We start from the raw sequence: 26,461 nt of genomic DNA, 5'->3' as shown, positions 1-26,461 counted from the left end.
TTAGGACCTCGTGTACTAGCCTCAGTTAACTGGGAATGCTCAGGACCATTACTACCGAATCATTCATCCATATATGGTATACTTTGTACTATTATCTGGTAATAACATTTCAATTGATCCATTACTTATAAAACATGACGAACCTTGGATGACATGTATGTAAGGAAGTCCATTCAACTGAACCAGTTCAGCTTTAAATGACCAAAGCATATTTAAGCGAGAGATATGACGTCTCCTATCATTATCCCCCCGCAGTGTTGATGGTCCCACTTCTTCCCTCACAAACCATCTTCTACTCGAATTACATCCCATAACTCATCATGTCTGACAGCTATAGCTACAAGGGCTCTGGCACCAACAGCCAGGTAAGTAAGATCTATTCTTTATATGCTTCCTTTACTGATAGCTGCAGGGCAACCACTACTGCTCCCGTGACTACGGCTCTGATGCTGCGAACCAGAACAGCTACCACTATTCGAACTCGTAAGTGCCCTTCTTCCCTACCTGTACGCTGAACTGACCTTCTTCCAATAGTGATGGCTCTTACTATTACTCCAACTCTAATGGAAGTACTTACTATAACAGCGGCAACGGTGATTCCACTTATACTGCTCCCTCTGGATCGGGCTCGTCGGGATCGTCCGGTTCTTCAAGCTCTGCTGGCCAGAAGTAGGAGGCCCGGCATGGCATGAGCTACATTATTTCCTCTTTGGCAGGAATTGCTTGGCTCTTGGTTTTCGGACTGGAACTTTGAAATCGCTCGAGAGTCAAAGCTTTGGAATTGATCCTTTGACCTTGTATGTTTTTTGCTCACTCTACAGAGTAGCTTAAATCAATTTATCAATTGGAAGCTTCTGTCCTTACTTGACCATATCAACTTTGTAGAGCCCAATGCTGTAGCATGAGAGACTTTATATGTAATTATATTGAGATGTCTTCATTCACAAGCATCATTCCATTTCCCTACATGCTCATTGTTTTGCCGTCGTTGACGAGGCATCTTCTTAGGAGAGTGGTGAGCTGGCACCGGGATTGAAGGGTCACTCGGCCGACGCCGACGAACAAGCTGGTATCCCCGGTCCAGCTCAATTTCAATCGCTTCACGGACCTTCAAAGCGCTAACAGCTGGCCAGACACCCCGCTCGCCTTTCAAAGTCCAGTCTGCGATGCGCTCTCGGGTTGTCTTCTGGAAGAGTTTGGCCATGTCGTAGAATGACAGATCTGGAACAAGAGTGAGGTTTGGGCCTGGGATGGTTTCGTCGATTAACAGTCTGCTGACTGAGCCTGGGAGAAGTCCGATATAGTCTAGCTGCCGAAGTCTATGGCGAAGCTCGACAAGTACTAGTCGCATCATAGATCTAGATAGATTGTTCCAGCCCGTTTGGCGGCGGTCAAGAAGATTGAGCTCGGATCGCAGGATTGGGATCAAGTACGGTCGTGCTTGTGAGACGATGAAGTGGTTCACGTTGAAGAGTTCTGCGATTCGGGAGAGTGGTGATTCTCCGTCGCTGTATATGACATGTCTCCATGGTTGGAAGACCGTATCTTCCATGTGTGGCCAGGGTATTATGGCCCCGGTCTCGTCTTTGCAGAGAATGACGACTGGAGATGAACGAGATAGGGACGAGGCATTCGATGCAGCAGCGGCTGATCGAATCAACTGAAATAAATTAGATGAAACGAATAGGAGATCGATGAAAAGATAAGACATACCACATTAGGCGCAGTGAGATAGTTGAGCAAGTTCGGTGTGCCAGTTTTACCGGCCGTTGCAACCGTGATGTTCAAGATACGCTTGGACCGGGCATATGCCTCTTCGAACGTCAGATCACCCACATGGCTGTGTATGCTATCCTCTAGCAGCTCCATATCATACAAGTGACCCGTTCGAATCAATCGTAGTATTCGCCGTAAGAATGTTCGCGTCCAGCTCTCACCATCGGAAGTAATATCAAAAGCAGAAAGGTCAATCGTTTCACCATCTATCAATGCAAGCAGTTCGCTCTCCGGGTGAGTGCCCACAAGAGCAGCGATCATAGCTCCCGTGGCAGTTCCGGTGATAATCCTCGGTAAGAGACCCTGGAGATGTAGTGCTTTCACCACACCCAAGTGACAAATCCCAAATGCCGACCCGCCCTGCAAGAGCAGCGTCGTTCGTCCAAAGGCTTGCCGGGTATCATGTAACAGCTCCAGTTTTGCCTGCGACGTGAATTCACTTGCCCATACTGGAGCTGGCTGCAAGGTGGCCACATATTGGATGGAGAGCGCGACCTGAGTAATGTAGTCGTCAATCAGAAGCTTGGTGCCTGCATAGGCGTGTGTGAATAGTTTCGTTGACGTGATGTTGCCTAGGTTGCGTACGAGTCCTGACCGGAGAAGATTGGCCAGTGTGAGGATGTCGTCGCTTTCACGTGCGCGCATCAATGACTCCATTCGGCCCAGGATGAGCCGGTAGTCATAGTGTCGACTCACTGAGTTCTGGCGCCTGTGGCATACATGTTAATGAAATGCGTCGAAGCTGGGGATCGCCCGAGCCTTACCATAGGTCCTTGCTCAGGAGCTCATCCAGTTCGAACGCTGCCTCTTCCCACTGTTCATAGCTTTGGGCTGTCTCAATGGTGTGAAAGAGCCTAGCGCGAGGCGACTTTGAGGTCCACCACGACAGCAGCTTCTAGCCCTTTGTCAGTACTGCTGATTTGCGTGGATGTCGGGCTGAAGCTATCTCGAGAGGGGAGGTCGGAACTGGCCACTCACATGCTTCCAGAACTGTGCGACATCTAGCATCATACTAAATATCGCAGCTAGGAGACTCCCTAGTCCAAATAACCAGGACATGATTTCGTGTGAGGAGCTGCAAGGTATCGGAGGTGAAACCTTCCGGTGGGGGCATTCACATGCTGTGGCGCTACATGTTATACGCGCTTGTAGGTTGACAGTCGAATTATTAGTTGCTAGGTACGAATGGATATCCAAAAGGTGAATATGTAGAATATCGCGAATATAGAATTGGGATGAAATGGAGGTTAAATTAAGAGTGAAATGGGGTCTGAGATGGAAAGAATGCGGAGCAAATTACGAGTAGAAATTAGATTCGAATTACAGCAAGACTTCAACTTCTACTGTTCATAAAGTAAGGAAATCATGAATTTTGCAAGGTCGTTTGATTTTTTGTGATTTCGCCTTGCCTTCCCTAAATGCAAGTAGGCGAAATTAAAAAAGAAGCTTTCCCAGACACCCGAACCCATCAAGCGTCAATATCTATGCCTCAATAATGTTTCCCTTCTCCGACACGTACAGACCGTCCAAGAACTTACGGATATCCTTGTTTCGGACACGGCAGATCTGCTGGATGTCGGCGGCGCTCTGGGAGACGTTCTCCAGGGAGTTACCAGACAGCTGGAGCTCGTCCTTGACGTTGGGGGAGGTGATGATCTCAACACCGGGCTGAGCAGTGACACGGCGAACGTACTTCTCTCCGAGGAAGTTACTATATTAAAGAAAGACCCACGGTCAGTAAATCCATCCCATTCATGACACTCTCCTGTCGTCGAAAATCATTCAGGATCGGAAACATACCGGATCTCAATCTCAATGCGGTCGGTCTCGGCGTTCTTCTCAATGTTGACATTGATGGGGAAATGGGCGTAGACGTAACGCATCTTGTAGAGGAAACCGCGGGTAACACCGATGATCAAGTTGTTGATCAGGGTGCGGACAGTGCGGAGGGTAGCGACACCCTTGCGGGCACCGTGGTGCAACTCAATGGAGATGACTTTCTCCTCGGGGCGGCCGAAGGTGACGGCAAGGTGGGACAGGTCCTTGACGAGCTTGCCACGGGGACCCTCGACGGTCACGATGCGCGAACGGATGTGAATCTTCACTGTAGACAAAAAAAAATCACGTATCAGTTTCCGACTTTGGCTGAATTGTAGATGAATTCCAGGTTGCCAGGACGAGACCAAAAATTCCTCCTCTTATGTCGTATTCTCCAGGGAAAATAAAATGTCATTTTCCCCTCCCAATACATGGCCGTTGAAGGTTCATGAAAAGATCCAGGTCCCGTCTCGCTTTCCCGATGAATTCCTCCAGAACGTAGAAAAAGGTCGAATGCTCACCATTGTCCGGAATGGGCAGCGTCTCCTCGGAGTGAATGTACCGCATCTTGACTGCGTGGGTGGTGTTGGCCGAGGGGTTGAGTTGTCGATGTCGGGAGGATCAAAATTCGGGTTGGAGTTGGTGGTGGAGCGAAATTGAACATCACGGGATTGTGCGTCGCTTAAAGCTGGATTGGGTTAGTGTAGGGTTTCTTATCAACTCCTTATCGTCACGTGTTTTAACTATTGCTTAGTCATCGTGTCTGCCGACAGTCTAGATTCCTTCCATATTATTAGCTGTTTTTAATGTACAGTACTAGCCTACTGGGCTAATAGCCAAGGTGACCGGAAATAGTGGGATGTCTCGATATTCACGGTGGTTGAAGCTTGCTACACTTAATTGGGATAATAAGTATTAGTTTCAATGCCTCAAGAAAACAGAAGCTTCAATCGCAAAATGGTATGTGCAAGGTTGATGACCTCCGGTGCCATCGGTATATCATGATTGGGAGACAAAAAAACAAATAATCCGATCAATTTGACACACCTAGGTATCTACCTTGTGTGATCCCCGAGATACCTCCACCCCCAACTTTCCGACCATCCCCTGTAACGTTGACGCCAGGTCATCGCTTTGGTCTAAAGAAGCAATATCATCTCCACCGCCGATACTCTTGCCATTCACAAGGACGTTAGGAACCGTGCTACGACCTGTTTTCTGTGCCAGAAGGCTTTGGATTTGCGGTCCAATCGGATGCTGGTCAAGCTCCACGACAAGTGGTTTCGGCGTGATAGAGTATCCTTCCAGCAGAATGGTTTTGGCTCTCTTACTGTGGGGGCAATACGACTTGGAGAAGATCACGACTGGAATGAGAACATCGCTATTAGTAAAGGTCCTCCAACATAGTTGGCCATCGTGGCCGTAGCGCAACACGGGTGAAAGTGTAAACATACTAGGAGATCTCTTCAGGATTGAATCTAACTCGCTCTTAGCATCTAGAGGATCGGCCTCCGCAGCCTGTTCTTTGGGTGTGGAACCGGACGAGGACTCCTGTACTCCCTTCTTTGGAACTGTCATTTTTGTCCGTCCTGCAATGGGAATCTCCTCCATCTCCTGCTCATTCTCTAGAACAGCCGGTCGTTCAGCCTCGACATTTTCGACCTTTGGGACAGCATGTTGAACAGCTGGCTTGGCAATGGCCTCTTGGATCTTCTCTTTCGTCGTGGAATGTTTCGCTTCTTCCTTGGCTCTCATTGCTTCAAGAGTCGATTGGTAGAACTTTTGGTTTTGGATCTTATTTGCTTCACCCTGTATAGAGATTGCACATGTCAGTATATCGAAACTAATGCGATGCAGGGTAGCAGCAATGACAAAAGCCGTGGATCTTTCATACCGAATAGTAGAACATGAGCACAACAACTGCGATGAACGCAAATGCGGCAAGTCTTGTACGCCGTTGGGAAGGCATGATTAATATGTCACCTCTGAATATTTGTGTTGAAAAGAAATGAAGATTGGAATGGAGCCGACGCGATGCGGACAGGATAACGTGATAAGGAGTTCCCGAACGCCAAGAAGCACTATCACTCGATTGCCAAGTAATGCACCTGCGTTCAGTGTGTTGGAGTGATTATCACACTAAAAACACCAGACACAGTGTTTCTATATTAACGATTTCTTGTGTTACAGAACAGTGAATGGGAATCATGTGGGGAGTGCCAGGAGTCAAAGTTATCCCTGGACGGGGCGAATTGGTCTGAGCGGGATGCTTGGCAGAGTTAAGTTACAACGTATTTATATTGATGTACTAAATAGATATTGTAATGAAACAAGAATCTGACATTGGGTATTTTGCTAAACAACAGGGGAGGATGGATTTATAGACTAGAGACATCTCTGCGTGATAACTCCACTCCATTGAAGTGCAATCAGCCGTTATTAGGACTATGCATTGAAGTAGTAGTATGAAACAGGTGAGTGTCAGATGTGACAGGGGGCAAATTAACGTATTGACCACAGATCCAGCTGTGGCGTGGTAAATGAGAGTGATTAAAGACGGTAATATGTCAATCAGGGCCAAAATATTGCGAAGGACGTAACGCATTGGTGTTCAAAGTAGTGTAGAAAAAATGGAAGAGAAGAAACGGCACTCATCTTTGAGCAAGTCCAGGTCGTGCATTGGGACGAGCTGTGACTGTCGCTCGGCGTTTGCCTTGGACAACAGTAGTCCAGTCTTCCCACTCCTTGGCAATTTCTGTCAAGACGCTGCCCATGACAGCGGCAGAAGCCATCAGACCATGGCCTTCTCCTTCGAGAACTCGTACTTCACATCGGCGCATGGTCTTGCCAAGCCACTGGACACTTTCCATGGGAACACGAGTATCCTTGCTGCCGTGTTGAATCACGACAGATCGTGTGATGTCCACATACTGGAATCCGATGGTCTGGCGCCGTTCCAGACAGATCAAGAGGTCAACTGCTGGATTGGCATTTGTTGTGGCCAGACCCCAAATCTTGTGAGTGAGTCGAATATCATAATCTTGTTGACGTTCGCGCTCCTCTTCAGGGGATTTAACGGGAGTCCCGATGGTGGCATCACTTTTTTTGTACCCGGCGGCATTAGGGATAGCCGATGGCTGCAGGCCAGTCAATGGCGCGATATCCTCATTTGTAGGATTTGTTTGCACGTCCAAAGACCCCGGTGAGGAGACAAGTTCCTTATCCGTAGTCTCTTTCCCAGGCTTCTTCTTTACTCGACGCGGGGATTTGGGAAGACTGGTCGTTATGCTAGCACTAGTGGCACTCATGAAACTAGTGTTGGCTACCTTGAGAAGAGATGTTGGAAGAGCACGAAGAATCCGTACAGAATAAGGAACTGCGTTTGCGGGAGCAGGATCCTTTTGGAAGCCGATCCTGGAAAGTTGTGAAGGAGGGATCCATGGAGCCAAGAGGTGAATACGCCCACGTATATGCTGGGGGATTCGAAGTGCGGTTGCAAGAGCGTAAATTGCTCCGGCTGAATGAGCAAGGATAGAGAACTTGGTCACTCGCAGATGATTACAAACGATGGCAACATCATCTAGTCAATTTTAGCGTTGAGGTCTGGGGACCAGAAGTTGCAATGTACTTACCAGGCCAGCTCAGAGGACTACTCGATTCGTCATGCCGATGTGCTTCGCTCTCGCCGACACCAGGGCGGTCCAAAGTCACCAGCCTCAAGTTCAATGTTCGTGCCAGTTCATCGTAGAAGGCTGGGAGATAACGAGTGAGACCCATGCCGAGACAGCACAGTACAACATGGCCCTTGGGATCACCGACTTCAGAAAACGCAATAGTACGGCCTGAGGCGGGGTGTATCACTTTTTGGGTCAATTTCGGGGACGTAACATAATCATATACTGCCAAATCAATGGAGTCTGCACTGGACGGTCTCTCGTTATTGAAAGAAACTCGATCAGTCAAGATCGGACCAGATGGTGTGCGTCGGTGGTTCTTTGGAGTTGTAGCCTGCTCCATAGATCGCATGGACGGTTCATACAAGGGCTTTTCTGTTGGCGGAAGTGGGAATTGAGTCATCTTGGATACTAAAGGCGCACCACCAGGTTTCCCCTGTCGGTTCTTGCCCGTCATAACGGATGGCGACGGTGCGCTCTCATTTATGAGAGATCCAAATGTTTTGAGACTCTGTGCACTAATTTGACTGTGACTGGAGCTACGCGGGGTCTGCACCTGCTTCGTATGTGTGCGAGAGTATTTGGCAGGACTGTTGTCAACTTTAAGCTCAGTCTGGATTCGTTGCTGCTGATCTTTGACCTCTTGGATCCTGCGTGTAACCGGGTCCGCATCATTGCCCGTTCCTGGTGATCCATTCCCCGCGCTAGAGTTTTTAATGGTAGCGGAAGAATATCGGCGATGATGCATAGACAGGCGATTCCTCGATGGAGATCCACCATCGCCCTGTTTCATGGAAAAGTTGCGCTTTGGAATGGCGCGACCGCTTCCGATTCCGCCGGGGTTTTGATCAGGGGTGTCCTGGGGCGATGAGAATTCCCCAGACGACGGAGTACTTGCGACACGATGGTCGCTTATCTGTTTGAGGCTAGTTTCTTCTGCCACATCCCCCATTGAATACATAGAGCGCAAGCTAGCTCTATTGCGAGGAAAGTTCTGTCCCGCATTTTCATTCAGACTGCTTGCCTTGTGGGGGCGATCGCCGTGTGGTTCCTTATCATTTGTCAATTCGCGCGACGATTTTCTGAACAGCCCAATTGAATCCCTGAGACTCATGCGTGAACCATTTGACTTGATACTGGCAGCCCTCGAGACAAGAGGACCCGGTTCAGTACTTATTGTCCCAAATACAGTACTATCAGATGCTTTTAAAGAGGTGTAAGAATCCTTTGATGCAGGACGAGAGGACTCAGATGGTTTGACGGGCTTGAATTTGGGCGAGCGGGGGCTCTTTGGTAATGGCGCTGCTCTGGCCATGCGGATAACAGGACCGACTGCGGCATCGTCCGGGTGCAAAAAAGGGCCATGCGGCGGCTCCTCTGCCAACGCCTGATTTCCGTAGCTCATTCCTAGGCCATTCTGCTCTGATGGAGGAATTGTGAAACAGGGTGCCGTATGTGGTACTTCTGGCAATCCAGGTGAGCTATCCTTCGAGTCAATCCGCGGCACGCTATCAAAATGGGAATTCAGGGGCACGGAAATCGCAGAGAGGGATGAGATCAAAGACGAAATAACTTCCGGAGAAGTTGGATCAATGGAAGAGGCTGGACCATGGGCACGTTGAGGGAGGGACTGTCGGCGACGCCTTCGATTGTACAGAGCCGAATCGACCTGGGCTGGAGGCGCCGCGGCATCACCATCATGCTGCATGGCGTTCAATAGTTCAACAACTTTCAATTAGTAAGATTTTAATTAAGAGATTAGCTAGATATGCAATGGCTGGCCAGCACACATCATGCGTTCCAGACTGTACGTAGTAGGTACGTAGTAGCCCCAGGCTGGTGCAGTTTTCGGTTCCCTTGCGAGTGCCCCCTTACCGAGGTGGGGAGGAACACAATTGATAAGAGAAGAGATGATAGATAGATAAAAAAGATAGACGATCAACGAGTGTAATTAATTAGGATGAATTAAAGGCATGAAAGGGAAAAGGAGGGGGGAATGGTAAAGAAGGTTAATTATGGCGATAAGTTTCCTTTTCCAGTAGCGTTCAATCTTCATCCTCTTTCCACCCTTTCCCTAAAGCTCCACAAATGGATCCCGAATTTCCCACTGGTTTGTGTATGTTCACGATCCAATGGGTCCAATCATAGTGTATGCTTGTTTGGGTCCGAGCTCAATCTTATGCATCTGCATTCCTTTCCATCCCCCGTTCCACGTGGAATTGACATAAGAGCTTTTCTCAGGTTCTAGAAGACCCCCTTCATATTTCCAAGCGTGGAAGTGATCTGAGGGGTAACAATGGATTATTTCGATTGAGGTAGCTTGTTTCTATGGAGATATCAGGTCCCTTCTGTGCCCACATGAGCATATGGGGACCATTAAATCGCCACTTGCAGCCCTGGTCTTTCTGGGGAGACCTTCCAAGGTCAATTTGATAATCATTTCTCGGAGGTTCCCAACCTACACTTGTCCAGGTGAGCATCCATGGATGTAGATAGGTATGTGCCTGGGTATGGATAGTGCTGCAGGTGGTAGACATTCTTAGGATACATATTCCTGCGTGGACAGTCCTGTAGCTTCAACTGGTGGAAATGCACATGTGTACCTGGGTATACCAAAGCAATGAGCAGATACCCATCAGCTTTGTTAAACCAGAGGACATTTTATTGTCATTTTATGCAGTCACAAAACACGTAGGTAACCTTGGAACGCTCTGAACATTGCTTGGACGGCAGTATGGAGTATATATTTACTGACCGCCTACTAGGAACTGGCAGTATCTTGTTGTATCGTCACATTCCCTCAGCTGTTCTCTGACTCCAACTCACAATTTTGTGCCTCAAACTATTCTCAAAGTGATAGCCATCAAATCCAAAGAATCTTGAAACTGTCAAAATCTAGAGATGCGTTGACCGAATCCGTGCCCCAAACCATTGTCCGCAATGGACGCTTATCCAGAAGACTACGTCAACCACAACATTCCCTTGGTCTTGTTATCGGGGCTCGAAGCAGACCATGAAGATGAATCAGGATCTAATATTAAATACCCGCTGCTTGCAGCTAGGGGACACAAGATCTTCTCAGACTTCCCTCCACTGAGAGGGGCCGTTGCGGAGGAGCTGCGAAATGTGCTTGTTGAAGAGAATGGCTTGAAAATGACCTGGAGATCGAGTGTCAGCTCTAATGGCGGCTTGACTTCACCACAGATTCGCTTTCGAGTCAAGAGTACTGGCCGGGTGTGTCCCCTAATCCCTGGATTATCCCCAAGCTGGCCGCTAATCCCATCAACAGTCTTATCAGCTCCCGCCTCGAAAAGCAGACCCCCCGCATAACTCATTCTTTGCGGGCTCTCTTGAAGCCACAAGTACGCCATTTGTCCTTCACTCGCCCATATCACCTCTCACTCCGGGTTCTCCCACTTTTCCCGATGGCCTCCTCACGCCGTGGTGGGTGACAAAACACCAAGATCTCGTCCCCGCAGCGGTAATCAACTTTTTCCCTTTTGCCTTGGATTCCAATATGAACTCTCTTCGAGACAATCAACTAAAAATCGAAATCAATGGCCTGAAAAACGAGTGGTCTTCGTCGGGGTTCAAAACCCTATTTCTAGTCGTCTTGATTTCCGAGGATGGCGATGGTTATGTCGGAGAAATCGAAGACCGCGTTGCAGGAATACGGAGAGCAACAAATTTGGATCCGAAGTCCATATTTGTGATCCCACCGGACGCGACACCCGCAGAGTTGAGGGACTTCGCAAAATCATTGTTCTCTCTGTTGCAGCCCTCAGTCGTAGAGTATTACCGGGATTTATCAAAACATGCACGGCGCAAACGAAATAGAGGTACCATTCCTCCTCCCACTGCACCTCCTACTAGTGGAACGTCCCAGACTTTATCATCACAGGGTTGGAATGTACGATACGAGTTCAAACTTGGAATTTTTGCCGAATTTAGACAGGAAATGGATGCGGCCTGTCGAAACTACGAGGCCGCCTACGGGATCCTCTTTGGACAGGAGGTTTTCGAGAATATTGCAGGCTGGGATCCCCGTTTCAATGACGCCCGTCTCCTAGGTGATGCTCTCGCAATTCGCATTATTCGCTGTCTGTTATGGGCAGGCAATACAACTGTTGCAGTAAGATACTGGGTCGACCACCGAGCTCGCACAAAGGATATCATCAATCGAAGAGGAAAGGGCAGTAAGAACTATGGATGGGAGGCCTGGGAGGCACGATGGTCTACGGTTATGGCCCAGCTCATACGACGCTTGGAAACGTCTCCTCTGTCATCCAGTACAGATCAATTACCCGAGTCTCCTCAGATTTACATGTCTCCCGAGAAAACTATCCTCCCTGGGGAACAAGTCAACCCATGGGAACATTTGCACCATGCGGGATACTGGCTGTACCGCTCAGCTAAACATACCATGTTCCGGCGAGTGCTCGCAGAGCAGATTCCTATCGAGGATCGAGCATCTCCGGACCAATCTTCTGCTTCTAGGATTGCTAACAAAACCTACCTGTTTGATACCTACCTTGCCCCAGAGACGCATGTTGAAGCTCCTCAGTCTGGACAGACGGGGTTTGACCATTCTGGTCTGATTTTGAGCACAATGAAAGATAGCTTGGAAGAATTCTCCAAACGGCAACAAAATCGGAAAGTGGAGAGCCTGAGTCTTGAGATTGCCGAAGAGTATATGCGTAATGGGGCATGGACCGAGGCGTATAATTTCCTCAAGCCTCGGTGGTCAACTCTTAGCTGGCGCCGCTCTGGCTGGTGGCTACTGATGGAAAAATTTGGATGGGTATTGAGAGAATCTGCAGTTAAAGCGCAGGACAGTGAGATGATTCTCAGGGTGGACTGGGAACTTCTCAACAAGGGTCAGTTGTCATATTTTCATTCCTTGGAGCTAGGTTCTAACCATGTACAGTCTTTCCTTCAAGAGCCACCCAAAATTATGACATCCATAGAACGTTGGAGAGCTTTTCCTCTGAGAAGCCTAAGCCATCTGTTGTTCTTCGCGCTGAAGACACTATGGCGCCTTGTGAGTCAACAATAAGACGTAATATCTGGACCTTATTCTGATGTGTATTAGTGACCGCGTCGGTTGTCTTTGGAAAACCCGAGGGCAATGTTGGCGAGCCCCTGCAAGCTCAACTCATTATCACTTCCTGTGCTCATAAATCAGCGGCCCCCATCAAACTTGCCAATGTGAAGATTGTATTTGAAGGGTGTCTTCGCCCAGTAAAACTTCAATCTGACCATGATGAAAATCCCGACATTACAAGCAAGTGCTGTATTTCATCAGTATCACTCCGTGAGCCAAGCAATCCGGGGGATCATGGGCTTCAATCTCCAACCAGTGGCCTGTCTGCACTCATCGGCACGGCTGATTTGACAATTGGATTTTCTCAGACTAAAGTCTTTAACCTCACATGTACTCCTCGGGAGGCAGGAGAGGCTCAGGTTGCGTCTATAACGCTGCTTGTGGATGAAGAGAAGTTTGATCTTGCATGTGTGATCACAGATCAAAACCCTCACGAATCGTATTGGTGGCAGCAGACCACCATCGGTCCATCTCGCAGACGGATCGGTAAGGACCGAGACACTGGGAAATGCAAGGTCATGCCTAAGCCACCCAAGATTCGCATTTCCACCCCCAACCTTAAAGAAAATTACTACACTAACGAACGGGTTGCGTTGACGATCAGTTTCTTCAATGAAGAAGACGAACCCGCCGATGTCTCTTCCGAGATCAGACTTTTTGGAAGCCCAGATTCCACAGCTAAACTTGAGTGGCTTGATGCAGAGGCAGAGGCAGATTTAGATCCTGAGTCTCCTATGTCGGGCATGAGTTCCCCTACTGAGGGTCAATATCATTTCTTGAAGCGAACTGTCGGAATTATGCAAAGTTCTTCCAACAGAGATCTCATTGTAGCCTTTACCGACACTCAGGATGCAGCAAAGTACTCTGTGGAGATTACCGCTACGTATAACCTTGTTTCAGATGCTCAAACGCCTATAATCAAGACCATCACTGTGGATCTGTCGTTTATTCGGCCCTTCGAAGCCAACTACGAGTTCCTTCCTTGCATACATGATCAGCCTTGGCCGAACTTCTTTGCAGTCAGCGATGAGCTGCTTGGGAACGAGTCCACACCCACTGCGGGAGGCTTATTACAAAAATGGTGCCTCAATTCTAAGCTTGTTTCATTTGCCGTTGACCCTCTTGTCATTGAAAAGATGTCTTTGAAACTCATTACCCAAAATGGTGGAGCCGTGAGTACCATTGAAAATGAGGTTCTCATCAGTCAAGAGACCCCTCACATTAGTCCAGAAGAGCTTCGTGAATCCAATTTCTTGATAGATATCCAGAAAATGACTCTGGGTGACCGTCGGCCATCGGCGCTCAACTTTGCATTGGAGATTGAGTGGAAACGTTACACTTCCACAGACGAACCCCCATCTGAAAATGACAGCGACATCACTACCACTACCCTGGATATCCCTCGGTTCACCGTCCCGATGGGTGAACCTCGAGTCCTAGCCTCAGCGACGGCTTCCAGTGTCCTGTCAGGACTGATTCATCTTGAATATGTCCTGGAGAACCCATCCACGCATTTCCTCACATTCAACTTGATCATGGAGCCCAGTGAACAATTTGCCTTCAGCGGTCCCAAGACGACTGCCGTTCAGCTCGTACCATTGAGTCGCCACACCGTGCGCTACAATATTTTGGCTGCGAAACGTGGGCTTTGGATTCAGCCGCAGTTGTTGATTGTGGATACTTACTTCAACAAGACTCTCCGGGTGCTTTCTACAGGAGAAATGCGCTCTGATAAGAAGGGCGTATTGGTATGGGTGGATGCAGATGATTAGCCGAAGCCCAGATATGAGCTGTTTTCTTCTTTACTCCCCGTGGCCAGATGTCTGTTTTATTTACTTCCCTTTGTAATCTAGGTGACTTCCACTCGTCAATATTAAAACTGTATTTAGATGAATCCAACTTGCAGACAAGGTCATAAAGTTTGCTTGATCAGTTACTTGCTTGTATTAGACTAGGTATGAAGACTAAAGATCCTAGTATTATCTGTAAACAGTGGTGTATTAAAGTGAGCCAAAGGGTTTCTCACGTGTTGCCATACTTCGGATCCAAAACGGGTTAGCGGCGATCGGGGCGTTACAGCTCTCTCCATGAACTTCGTCACTTCTGCGCTTCATAACGTGGATATAGACTCCTCGGAGTTGTGAATACTGGCTTTACTTTCCGACATTGTGTCTAGATTGCTTTCACTGCAAAAGATTTCTTCAATTATTTCTCCCCCAACACGTCTCTTACTTCATTTTTTCAAACATTTGAACCAACAGCCTTTGTCAACTCGCAACCATGACAACCCAGGCAGCGCTAATATTTGATACAATTATCGGTCTAAAAAGAGCATTGCGCCGAGAATATGAAGGTCAGTGGCACTGCATTGCTCTTCGCTACTATTCTTTAAAGACACTGACATTCTGTTCCTCACAGATGCTGGCCCAGATGATCCCATCACTCAGCCGACGAATCGCGGGAATAAAATGAAGGCAAATGCGAAGTATGTGAGTCAAGGAGCACTGGGGCATATCAATGGCGAGGAATTTTACAAAGAGGTACGTGATTTTTTTCTGAGAAATTCAGCCTCGGCGGGTTCTCTGTTGTGGTGACTTGAAGGACTCAGAATAATTGACTTTGGTTATTTTATCATGCAAATAGAAAGTCGAACATGCCGGTTACAAAAGATGCATTCTACAACGTAATCCTATACGCTACGATTCAGAGGGTGAGGAGCTTGATGAAGAGGAGGAAGATTCTGAGGCCGACGCTGCCGCAGCTGAGGAGAACCCGTTCTCAGGGATCGCGTTAGAAAGTTTGTGATCCCACTTTTGATTGTTTGATTAATTGGCCTTTAGAAGTCCTGACTGTTCTATCTCTTACAGCACTTTTGTGTCCATTGAAGCACCCTTCTGAACTCTCGACCCACCCTTCGTTGTCCCAGGCCTACAGCTCCCAGGCTCTTGAACAAATGACCAAAAAGGTTGAGGAGAAGTTACGTCAAGAACGGGCTCTTTTGTGGCGCGCCCGCAATCTACATCGTGAATTCTTGGGTGATATCGGATGGATGCCGTGCGGTGCTGTCGAGACACCTGAGGACCGTTATATCTTTGACCCGAGGGTTATAGACGACTCACAACGCATGTCTGGTCAACAACACCCCATACAGAATGGAACCTCCTCTGCTGGTGGCGTGACTAGCGCACCACAAGAGATCCACACTCAATTCACGAACGGGGATCAACAAACACAGAATCAAGTGGGGAATGAATCACGGACTGAAAATAATGATGTGGCGATGGCCGAGGTCCCAGCCGGAGATTTGATTGTGAACAATTATTCTACAGGGCAGAACATCTCTCTCAAATCAGAGGAAGCCGATGCAGCAGTCAACGATCTTCCACCGCACCTTGCCAATGAGGAGGTGGACAAGGATAGAGAGATGGTTGACCCCGAAAGCACACATTCAAACCACAATGAAGGAGACGCTGAGATGCACGATGGATCTTCACCTTCACCGCCTCGTCGTATGACCACTCGTGCACGGGCTAGTGCAGCAAATCCTCAGGACGGCCAGTCTCCGTTGTCTTCAGCCGACACTGCCAGCACCATGCCCACCGCGCACCCACTGTTCATAATCCCAGACAACATCCGTCCAGATCCAAACTATGGTCTCCCAGCACTTGAAGCAGAGGAGACGCGTCGTCTGCTCTGGTCCTACATCCAGAAACAAGAAGAGACAGTGCGAGGATTCGAGCACATGCTCGACTCCTTGCTTCGCGCATGCCGTATGAAGGCCAACGTGTTGGAATGGTCTAAGGCAGAGGGCCATGTTGGAGAGATGAGCGATGGCGAGGACTGGTATGATCGTGAGAAATGGGGTCTTGCAGAGGGCGAGGATCTCAAAAAGGGTACTGATGAGGACGAGGTCGAGGTGGCGGATGATAGTCGGACTACAGCCAAGAGGGGCCGTGGACGACGAGCGTGATTTGTTTATAATCACTACCATGTTGCTTCATTTTCTTGTCCATTCTCCCCCGAGGTCTGCAATGCCCTCAGTTTCTCATAGCGTGGTGTTGTTGGTGTTGGGTGGTAATGTTTCTTCTATATCTCTTTGCTACGGGCCCTGGATATGCCATTTCATATATACCATTGCATTTTAAGATTGTAATTCAATAAGACGAGTTTCATTAACGCCTATTGCTCCAGTGCTGCTTTTACTAACGACAATTTGATCCGGAGCTCTTCGGGTCCTTTCGATACAACCCACGAGTTTCAAGGGTTTTATTATTAATGTGAAAGCATACATTTTCCGTAAATGATTTGATGTGATTATTCAATATCAATGTTGATAGGTTGTTACGCAGATATTTCCACCTTGAGTCGTCTGCTCAGGAAGCAGGATATAGATGATAACAGGAGGTCTCATTGAGATCATGGGCTTGCTTCTTGATCCAACTAGGAGAATAGGGAGGGTTTTTGCATAGGGATTTGTCGCTTTGGGTGAACGGGAGGTTTTCTTTGTCGCATGAGGGGATAGTGATAAGAGGGATGCACTCGGTGTACATCTGGGCGAGGATAACGTCTATGTTTTACGTTTTCCATCATCGTTGAAGATTTGGATGGATCCAAGGATCCTGATCCGGCGATTAAAAGCGCGTCGGTATCGTCGAAAATCGTCATGTGAGGGTTATGGTGTTGAAAGTCCATGCTGACCCTGTCGTACATGCCTATCGCTTACAGGTTCTTAACATCCTTGTTTCTGGTGCGCTGACGCTCGCGCTTGGCATAAATCTCGGCAGTAAATGGGCTAGTCGCAGTCAGTAAAAGTTTCGTCTTTCAAGGAAGCAAACCCACTCTTCCCATCGCAGAGCGAAGATATATAAAATCAAGACTTCAAGAGTCAGCAACAGACCGGCCACCTTGCCCTTCCACAGCGTAACACCAAGGAAGTTCATGGTACTCCCCCAGTACATTGGAGAGCCGGTGACATTGAAGGGAAATCCGGTCACCGGGGCATCCATGAGAATGCCGAAGTAGTCACCCAGGTAGGTACCAGTCACACCAAGAGCCCACATGCTCGAAACAACCAGGACAGAGCCACTGGCTATCAGAGTGGCGCCAAGGATAGGTTGGTGAACCGGAGCGTAGAAGGGTTGCTCATCCAGAGCGACCGAGAAGACATGGTCACGCAGAATTCCAAGGGAGAAGATGGTAACGGCGAGAAAGTAGCATCCACGGTAAGGACCGCCGAAAATACGCGTGAGAGTTCGGTTATTGTATTCTGTTGTTTGGATTAATTATCTGACTAGTCAAATATGATGGTTGCGGATACAAAAGACTAACCTGCGCGAGCGACGATGCTGCAAAAACAAATTAGTAAATGCTAGATCGCAACAGTTTTGATTTTAGGTATACGGTTGACTTACTTCCAGAAAATCGGGTTAAAAGCAATGGTAGCCGCAGATACTTTTACAGTCAGTCCGCAATCACATGCAAAATATTGGGGGGCCTGTTAGACAAGACCTACTAAGGAAAGAAGTCGATGATAAGTCGACAATATCAACCAGATGAGTCATGATGAAAGAAACGCTTTGGTGGAAATGACCAAAAGGCTAAGAGTGGAGAAGGCTACGAAGTAAAAGAGGGAGGGGATCGAAGAGAAGTTGGGGTTGGTTAGGTTGGTTAAATTGTGGGCTTAAGTAAACAAAATGACGTCTCTCCTCGCGGTCACGGGATTTATGCTTCTTAGCCAAAGCTAATTTGCTGCTTCACCGTCCACTGGCTTGCGACTTGTTTTATATCAAATTCTAGCATATCGGTCACATCTTCCTGGCCCACTTCCTCTCCTTAATCGCCACTCTTCCCGCGTTGCCGATGTCGAAGCAAGCTCCCCACTCTTGACCCACGCCGACGGCTGGCTGCCAGACGTGGAGCTCCTACTTATATTCGGGGAGAATGGAGCTTCAACGTCGCGATCTTTTACTCGCAGGTGTCGGTGGATTCATTGCTTGGGGACTATTAGTGAGCTGGTGGCCTGTCCTCCGGTACCTGGGATATGCGCTGGCGCTGGGTGTCGCCCTGTCATCTGCTAGCTTTATCGCCCTAGTGATATTGACTACCCGAAATGAAAATGGAAGGCCTAGAAGAACAAAAAGCGCTTCCATCGCATTCATCAAACCAATACACTGGCGCAAAGAACTGTTCAATGTGCGTAAAAGCACACAATATCGCGCTAAACCTCTTTATCCCCAATCCTTTGTCGTATCAGAAAGCATCGACGAACTCCTGTCTTTTATAACCCGGGACTTCATCTCATCATGGTATCACAACATCACTCCGAGTCCGGTATTTGGAAATGAAGTCGATCGAGTCATTCGTGTTGCCCTCGAAAAGTTTCGAGATAAGCTGCTGGCTGAGGACCTGACCTCTTTGGTTGTGTCGAGGATATTTCCAATTGTGACAACCCACCTGAAAGAATTTGATGTAGCTGAACGCTCAGTGCGCGGCCGAAATCTCAACCGTAAAGTGACCGAATCTGAGGAGCTCGATCTGGCCATTGCCAATAAATTTCGCGAGGGTCGCTTACATCCAGTGGTGGACCTCTCTTCTTCTGATCCAAAGCCCAGACAACAGGAGTATTTACGCAAGATGACAGTGGGACTTCTCCCTCAACTATTTCCAGAGAGCGTACTGAAGAGCAAAATTGTCTCCGTGCTGGTTCGTGAGATTATCGCATGCGCGATTCTTGTTCCACTGGCAACTGCCTTGTCAGATCCTGATACCTGGAATCAACTAGTGGAGGCATATGGACGCACGGCTCTTCAGGATCGGAAAACTGTGCGGAAACTTCGAGCTGCTCTGGATGAGCATGCGTCTGTTATTCCCAAATCCAAACGTGGACAACCATTTCCAAAACTTGCAGCACATGATTCTGAACGGGCCTTTGAACGCTTTGTTCGAACCATTAGGCGCTGCCAGAATTTATCTGATGCTCGCCGATTCCGGGCCCTCGTTGCCAGTCAGTTGAAGCGAGAGAGCATGGTTGTTGATCAAGATCAGGTCTATCTTCGGCGCTTAGAAACCGGAAAAAGAGTTCTGGATCAAAAAGTAGCAAAACTCTCTACCCCGGGAGATGCTGCGCATATTCTCCCTCCCACTCCTACCTCTCATGAACCAAATCCTGCCCTTCACAAATCCTCCCTAGTGGATGTGATGCACAACGCGTCAGGTCTTTCATACTTCATGGAGTTTATGGATCGCCAACATATGATGCCGCTTGTCCAATTTTGGATCGTCGTGGACGGCTTCCGCAACCCATTGGAGGATGACTTCGGAGATGAAGGCTCACCCACTTCATTTAAGTGGACTACTGCCGATCGAAATGACCTTTCACTCATCTATGAGACATATCTCTCAAAGCCAGAGCTCAAGGTTCCCGCGGAGTCCCGTCGTACTGTCAAGATCTTTCTCAATGCCGGGAAGCGTGCAACTCCCGAGCAGTATCACAAAGCGCGGACAGTGGTATTGACTACGCAGTCGGCTGTTCTTGAGGAGATGGAGAGCATTTATTACTCAAAATTTAAGGAATCAGATCTTTACTGGAAGTACCTTGCATCAGATCAAAGCGCAACTTGCCAGCCATCCCCCAAAGCTGTTTCATTTGACCCTCCTGAAAGACGACCTCTTCCTCCTCTTCTTATACGAACATCTTCTCAGCAAGCTCCAAGGGGAGCAAAGGACCTCCGAAGAGCTGCTGTCTCCTCCAGTGATGTGCGAGCCATGGGCAAGATGTTTGACGATGATGATTCCTCACGGCGATCTATAGACTCTGAACGATCTGCACCTCTTTTTGACGACGACTATGATACAGATAACCTGGCAATGTCCACCAATAGCCTGGGTAGGGATTCTCAAAATGGTGATAATGACGCAACCCGAAGCCGGGTTCTTGAAAACATGGAAGCAGCTCTCAATGATATTATCACCAACGAGCCAAAGAATGGCCGAGTAGAAGAGCTGAAAGGCAGCGAGGCATCCTCTTCCTCTTTGTTTGGGTTTGAACAACCCGACAACTCTCGCCGTCGAGGCTCATCCGATTCTTCGCGCACTGACACCCGATCAAATGAGAAGACTAAGAAGAGTATCTCATCTTTGGGCCTGATCGACCATGGATCAAGACAGGGTGTTTTCGAAGATGATCTTTTCCCAGATCAACGGAAATTCATTGAGGATGAATACGATGAGCCCATGGGGACCGATGAAAAGGATCCAGCAGACGATATTCACGAGGCTGCACCCGGTGACCTTGGGCTCACTGAGGCGATTGAAGCTCTCACCACAGAAATTGACAAGCTTACCTCCCAAGACTCAGTGGTCGAAGCGCTGACGCGAAAGGCTGAACTAACCAATAACACATCTGAGCTACGAATCTTGCGCAAGTCCAAGGCCAGCATACAGCGTGAAATCCACCGCAAGGAAATGCAACGACAGCAGTATATCATTCAAGAGAGTGATAATAGTCTACACGGCCGGTCAACGGTTCGCATCAAATCAATCGTGGTAGGAAAGGAGGAGGCTGATGGTCGTGAATTTGCCATATGTGAGACTCTTTCCCGAGCTGTTTTCCCTCTTTTTCAGATCACTGATATCAAAATCTAGATGTTGTTGAAGTTCAACGCAACGCCGGCGAGCAAATGCCTGCTGCTTCGTGGGCGGTTGCACGCAGATACAGTGAATTCCATGAACTCAACCAGAAACTACGTATGAGCTATCCGTCAGTTCGACAACTGGAATTTCCTCGTCGACGTGTTGTTATGAAACTCCAGAAGGAATTTCTCCAAAAACGGCGATTGGCCCTCGAAGCGTACTTGCAGAAACTACTTCTTCTACCAGAAGTCTGCCGCAGCCGTGACCTGCGTGCTTTTCTCTCCCAACGCGCTATCATACCTCGCAAGGAAGTAAACTCTCGCGGCGGTGATGGCGAAACCAAGGACCTTGTGACTAGAATCTACAATTCAGTCGCAGACGGCATGGATGACTTCCTTGGAAACTTCGGCGTCCTCGACCAGCTCTCAACCGCCGGCCAGAATCTCATATCGGCTGCAACCCAACACTCCAACTCTCTGACCACTCACGACCCCGCCCTTGCGACAGAAGATGCCGTCACAACGGCTGAGGCAGAAGCCGAGTTGAACGCTTTTGAAGACCGCGAACTTGAGCCCTTCATCAAACCTATATGTGACCTTTTCCTCGAAGCGTTCGAGCTGAACCGCGGAAATAATTGGCTGCGTGGCCGTGCTGTTGTCGTTGTGCTACACCAACTGCTCGGTGGCACCATCGAGCGCAAGGTTCGTGACGGTGCCCGCTCTCTATTCCATGAGGATTCACTGCTCCGGTACATCACCCTTGCCCGCAACGTGATGTGGCCAGGTGGTGTGCTCCGCAAAAGCGCCCTTCGCTCCACAGCCGATCGCAATAAAAGCCGTGCTGAAGCTACCGTTGTTCTAGCCACTCTTATCCCAGACTTAGCAGGTAACGTTGTCGGCCGTGCCAATGCGCAAGCTGCCGCACGCCGCATCTTTGCTATGTTGAACAACGAACCACTCAATACTCATCTTGCTTTTACCATTCTTGACGAAATCATCCTGGTGCTCTTTGGCAGTCGGGAGACTGGCCGCTCTCGATGAGGCCTGTTTTACTCATATTTCACCCCTACCCTATACACTAATTCACGACTTCCTGTACGCACTATGATTACATCGTTTCATTGTTTCTTTCCACAGGGCACTTTTGGCTCTTATTATGTTTTGTTTTTGCCTCCATGGCCATTGGTGTAAATATTCATGATATCGCATATACTGCCTATGTAATAATGCAATTTTATAAGCATACGTCTTCATGCTCTGTTCTCTCTAATTTCGATACCAATGGGTCAATCAAATGGGTCAATTTTCCAGATTTAATAAGGCGAATAGCTTCGTAGACTGGATGTTTGGATTCAGATTATCAGATGACGCAAGATACCGACAAACTGACGCATTTTCCAAAAGTCATCTAATGAGCTTCAAAATGATTGGGAAAAGAAGGGGGAAAGAGTGGGAGTTGGCAAAACTACCAGGCGTGATAGTTGCTACTAACTCAAATCTCCAACCTATGGTGCTCCGCTGCTCACTGTTATCAACTACACCATATCGGATATTAGTTATTCTTATATTGACATTATGACCTTTGACCACCTAAAGTTAGTATACTGAACCTTTATAGCTCCCCGTGCGTGGTTCTATAGGGGTCTTATTTTCCACCTAGCTTTATGTTAGTTTACCCCTCCTAATTTCATTCTTACATAGGTACATGGGAATGGTGGGAAACTGTTTCTCACAATAACAGAATGACTAGGAACTCAGAGCAGCAAGTACGCCTTGCCGCAGCTACTGCTTCCTGTTAAAAAGGCGCTTCGCCATAACCCCTGCAACCACCACTCGCTGGATGAGGCGGTGCTATGCGCCAATTCCATTGCGCCAATAGTAGTATACAATCAACCAACACCTCTCACTTACCACTTCAAGAGCGCATAAGACACAAAGGATTGTTCACCTACGCCGTCCCAACATGACGTGGCAGCTGATTTTGGCGTCCTTTAACATGACTTAGCCAGAAGTCGGATATGCCATAAATCAAATATTTAAAGGGCTGCCTTCACTAATTTTATTTCCTCGCATATGTCACAGTTAACACTTCGAAAGCGAGCGTAATGTTGGATATGACAGAGCTGAGGAGCAGATATGAGACCGTGAGGGTCACCGAGGATAGCAAGGATAAAATCATCGAGGCATGCTTAGTATATACAACGTTGCGGACCTGAACTGACAGGATTTTATTGAGCATAGGAACTTCTTTCGTGTGTGCAAAGCCTTGAAGGGGACCTTCACCGCGAGAAGAACGAATATCAAGACCAGAAGGTGCTGGTTGAGAATTACAGGGAAAAAGCCAAGGGCTTCGAGGAAGAAGCAAAGAATTCCCGGGTTGAGCTAGAGGAGAAGTCTCGCAAGGAAGTGAGTATTGTAATGACCTCTCTTTACTTGATGAATCTGTAAGCCTAAATCCTGGAATCTGCTATTAACAATATGAGTATAGGCGAAGTTGAAGTTTGCATCGGTGCTTGTTGATGGTGATCACATGAATGTCAGCGCAATGTTTCCCCACAATATTTTCACTCAAACTAAATCATTGCAGTTCAGGGACAAGTTTGTTCAAATGGGACAGAAAGGCGGTCGACAGGCAGCGAGAGCTCTTATCGAAGCAGTTCAAGATCATGTCCAAGAGGTCGTATCTGATGCCAGCCCTAACATCTGCTACAAGATTAGGGTGTATGCGAATATGGCTGGTCTAGCAAACACATATTGCAATGCTAGTGTTGTCAGTTCTCAGGGTATAGTAAGATCTTTCATCCAAGGTTTCAACATGGAAGATGCTCTATGTGACTTTGTGGATGCAGGCAGTGGGAAGGAATGCTCCGATGTGAAGATTGGAGGTAAGATAGTGCTGTCCTTTACTCTAAGGACAAAAAACATATAACTTTTCCCTAGCACTCCTGGAACGCGATTGTCTCGACATCCATTGCCAACGCATCATTTTCTGTGGATCTGCGGACAATGGCTATGCCCGTATATTGGGACCTCATCGCAAATCGAATCGTATTTCACTGGTAGAAGGTCCACCATTCGCTGATGAACTAAAAGATCTGGCATCTGTCTTCGCGACAGCCTCGTTTCCTGAAGTTTTCAGGTCGGAGAAGCTGCCAAGAAGAGTATCCTTTGGGGGAATAACAGCTACCAAAATACCCACACCGCCACAGACGCCGGCTCCGAACTACGCTGATATAGCCAAAAATACGCCTTCAATGTCAAATGATAGCTCCCTGACGACTAATTCGCCCACTAAGGCTCTCCCAACCGGCGGTGTGAAGTTATCCGTTTGCAAGAACGCGAATGGTGAACGGGTTGATAGCCCGCTACAGTTTTCCACGAAGGGCAAAATCGACGTTCTTAAGCAGCATAAATTCTGCAACCAGTTCCATATATTGGGATCCTGCTCATGGGGAGAAAAGTCTTGTATCTTTAAACATGAGCCAGGACTCGTTGAGAAAGAGGTATTTGATCTGATGTGGATTGCTCGTTTAAGTCCTTGTCCACAAGGTTTACAGTGTAATGATGTGAGCTGTATCAATGGTCATCGATGTCCACATGGGAATTGTGGACGGGATTGCAAGTTTCCTCACAATGTTGACACTAGAATTGTCACCCGGATTTGAGGGTTTGAATCACTCTAGCTATAGTTTTTCACTTCCAGTGTTATTCAACGACTGTGAAGTATTTCTTTATCATATCAAATGCTCTTTTTCTCTAGTAATAGTATTCATGAATTCAATCCCAAGAATTATTGTAGTTGATTGGCGAGCTCAGTAGCTTTCAACATATCTTCCAGCTCAAGATGCCTACAGACCTTAGCTATAAATTTTTTATGACAGTTGCAATCTTGACCACGTGCGGTATTGACATGACGTTCGAGGTCATGTTAGGATTGGCACGCATCCGTCTCTATAAATTGTCAAGATTTCCGACCAAGTAATCAGTAATCTTTCTTTAATAAGAGGGGACGGGCTCGTCGTTTTTAATTTCATTCAGTACCCTTTTAGCCAAACCTAGGTAAACTTTCGTGCTTCTATTTATGTACGTTTAACACGCGTCAACGTGTACTCTTTTTTAATACTATTACCAGGTCAAAAGTCTGATCCCATGAATACTTCTTCTACCACCTTGAAAGAGCAAACCTGACCACTTTTGGTATATGTTATTCAAACACTACATCTATAGTTAGGGAAAATTTCTGATAATTTTGCAACACAGCCAAGGGTCTAAAATCATTTAGCACTCAGCTCACCTTAAAGCAACCATAGCCTCCAGTGTGCGAAAAACTAGTAGATTAGATGGAGTAGGGATAATTATTTTTAGGTAATCGTTCACGGGGTAGCCGATGATGCCTTTCAAGGCCTTCCTACTATAGGTGGTTTCCTTGCTATGAAGCCACTTAAGAGGAGAGATTTGTAGACACTCGAATAGAGCAAGGATGCGAAAGATCGATCCTTCTATAAGTTCATGGAAGCTGATGGCCGGGACAGTGTTTGCCAGGCATTGAAGATGATAGACCTTATTAGAGGCCTTCCGCCCCAAGAAATGTATTTTATCGGGTTCATCGTGTTAAGTCGAGAGCATGTAGCATGTAGCAAGTATGCAAGTTCTGGCAACTTTGGTATCCAGATTTGATCTGGAATCTGTTCAGATATATGCCTTAACATAATTCCAGTAGTCTGGGTAGAAGCCGCTCATCTCCCAGTCCAGTATAGCTACGATATTACCATCACGAACCAGAATATTTCTAGGAGCAAGATCATTATGCGTCAGAACGATTTCATACCCATTTAATGAGTTGATAAAGCGTGTTACCATCTGAGACCACAAGTTATCGCCTCCTGCTAGTAGTATCTGCACTAGGCTCTCATGAAACTCTCTCATAGTATCGTAGGGTCCATACGTCGAGCTACTATCGAAGAACTGGTCGTGGCAGGGCAAGGAGCCGAGAGTTCCAATAAAGCTCCCCTTAATCGAGCTAGGCTCGTTCATATATTCCCGAAGTTGAGTGAGCACTCGCTGCTTCTGCTCAGGATAATAGTTCAGCCAGGCCGTATCAATGCATTCCTTCAATAAATTCCCTGAAAATCAAGCCGCGGCCTTCTGGGTTGTTGATATATGCATCCAGAACTCTAGTAACAGAAATATATGTTTTCTCTGCCACGAAGCGCATTGTCGCAGCTTTTGACATTTCACAGTCAATCTTCGTAACAGTCACCTCATTCAGGCGATAAGTTCCAGAAAATGAGGCGAGAATCTTGCACTTCTTAAGAAACTCGTAATCGACTTCTAAACGTCACCACCATAATGTATAGGGTACCCGACTCCATCACCAGCTGATACATTTTGCTGAATTCTGGTGGTATTGCTCTCCCGTTTCAATAGTTTTTTCCATGGGGTATTCATTTTTCTTTACT

General features: G+C 47.5%; 9 protein-coding genes across 9 annotated transcripts; 5 read left to right on the top strand and 4 right to left on the bottom strand.

The window, feature by feature from the left end:
- Positions 1-320: 320 nt before the first annotated feature.
- Positions 321-673, top strand: N7495_001771 (uncharacterized protein; the record flags this gene model as incomplete). The annotated part of the gene is made up of 3 exons (XM_057204441.1): positions 321-365; positions 413-483; positions 535-673. The coding sequence occupies 3 exons, from the start codon at positions 321-323 to the stop codon at positions 671-673; spliced, it is 255 nt and encodes an 84-aa protein (XP_057068514.1).
- Positions 674-937: 264 nt separating this feature from the next.
- On the bottom strand, positions 938-2,835 carry N7495_001770 (triacylglycerol lipase family protein; the record flags this gene model as incomplete). The annotated part of the gene is made up of 4 exons (XM_057204440.1): positions 938-1,660; positions 1,714-2,485; positions 2,541-2,671; positions 2,755-2,835. The coding sequence occupies 4 exons, from the start codon at positions 2,833-2,835 to the stop codon at positions 938-940; spliced, it is 1,707 nt and encodes a 568-aa protein (XP_057068513.1).
- Positions 2,836-3,258: 423 nt separating this feature from the next.
- N7495_001769 (60S ribosomal uL6 domain-containing protein) lies at positions 3,259-5,563 on the bottom strand (the record flags this gene model as incomplete). The annotated part of the gene is made up of 5 exons (XM_057204439.1): positions 3,259-3,487; positions 3,577-3,880; positions 4,116-4,161; positions 4,654-5,403; positions 5,489-5,563. 5 exons carry the CDS (start codon positions 5,561-5,563, stop codon positions 3,259-3,261), a joined length of 1,404 nt encoding a protein of 467 aa, XP_057068512.1.
- Positions 5,564-6,245: 682 nt separating this feature from the next.
- Positions 6,246-8,970, bottom strand: N7495_001768 (alpha/beta fold hydrolase; the record flags this gene model as incomplete). The annotated part of the gene is made up of 2 exons (XM_057204438.1): positions 6,246-7,174; positions 7,227-8,970. Coding segments are annotated over 2 exons (2,673 nt in total), but the record flags the coding sequence as incomplete, so codon positions are not given.
- A 1,238-nt stretch (positions 8,971-10,208) lies between these two features.
- Positions 10,209-14,144, top strand: N7495_001767 (uncharacterized protein; the record flags this gene model as incomplete). The annotated part of the gene is made up of 4 exons (XM_057204437.1): positions 10,209-10,502; positions 10,558-12,145; positions 12,196-12,309; positions 12,361-14,144. 4 exons carry the CDS (start codon positions 10,209-10,211, stop codon positions 14,142-14,144), a joined length of 3,780 nt encoding a protein of 1,259 aa, XP_057068510.1.
- A 508-nt stretch (positions 14,145-14,652) lies between these two features.
- N7495_001766 (RXT2 domain-containing protein) lies at positions 14,653-16,342 on the top strand (the record flags this gene model as incomplete). Its single annotated transcript, XM_057204436.1, has 4 exons — positions 14,653-14,725; positions 14,767-14,912; positions 15,016-15,169; positions 15,240-16,342. 4 exons carry the CDS (start codon positions 14,653-14,655, stop codon positions 16,340-16,342), a joined length of 1,476 nt encoding a protein of 491 aa, XP_057068509.1.
- Positions 16,343-17,091: 749 nt separating this feature from the next.
- N7495_001765 (bifunctional phosphatidyl-N-methylethanolamine N-methyltransferase/phosphatidyl-N-dimethylethanolamine N-methyltransferase) lies at positions 17,092-17,866 on the bottom strand (the record flags this gene model as incomplete). Its single annotated transcript, XM_057204435.1, has 4 exons — positions 17,092-17,164; positions 17,212-17,638; positions 17,701-17,717; positions 17,784-17,866. Coding segments are annotated over 4 exons (600 nt in total), but the record flags the coding sequence as incomplete, so codon positions are not given.
- A 446-nt stretch (positions 17,867-18,312) lies between these two features.
- Positions 18,313-22,043, top strand: rgsC (putative intermediate filament protein (Mdm1); the record flags this gene model as incomplete). The annotated part of the gene is made up of 2 exons (XM_057204434.1): positions 18,313-20,956; positions 21,016-22,043. 2 exons carry the CDS (start codon positions 18,313-18,315, stop codon positions 22,041-22,043), a joined length of 3,672 nt encoding a protein of 1,223 aa, XP_057068507.1.
- Positions 22,044-23,107: 1,064 nt separating this feature from the next.
- N7495_001763 (CCCH zinc finger DNA binding protein) lies at positions 23,108-24,667 on the top strand (the record flags this gene model as incomplete). Its single annotated transcript, XM_057204433.1, has 5 exons — positions 23,108-23,194; positions 23,244-23,408; positions 23,491-23,887; positions 23,943-24,505; positions 24,560-24,667. The coding sequence occupies 5 exons, from the start codon at positions 23,108-23,110 to the stop codon at positions 24,665-24,667; spliced, it is 1,320 nt and encodes a 439-aa protein (XP_057068506.1).
- Between the last annotated feature and the right edge of the window lie 1,794 nt (positions 24,668-26,461).

Source organism: Penicillium taxi (assembly GCF_028828555.1).
Source record: "Penicillium taxi strain IBT 34144 chromosome Unknown utg000001l_segment0_segment0, whole genome shotgun sequence".
NCBI classification, from domain to species: Eukaryota; Fungi; Ascomycota; class Eurotiomycetes; order Eurotiales; family Aspergillaceae; genus Penicillium; species Penicillium taxi.
The sequence above is the reverse complement of the archived record's forward strand: the minus strand, read 5'-3'. Positions and strand labels throughout refer to the sequence as shown.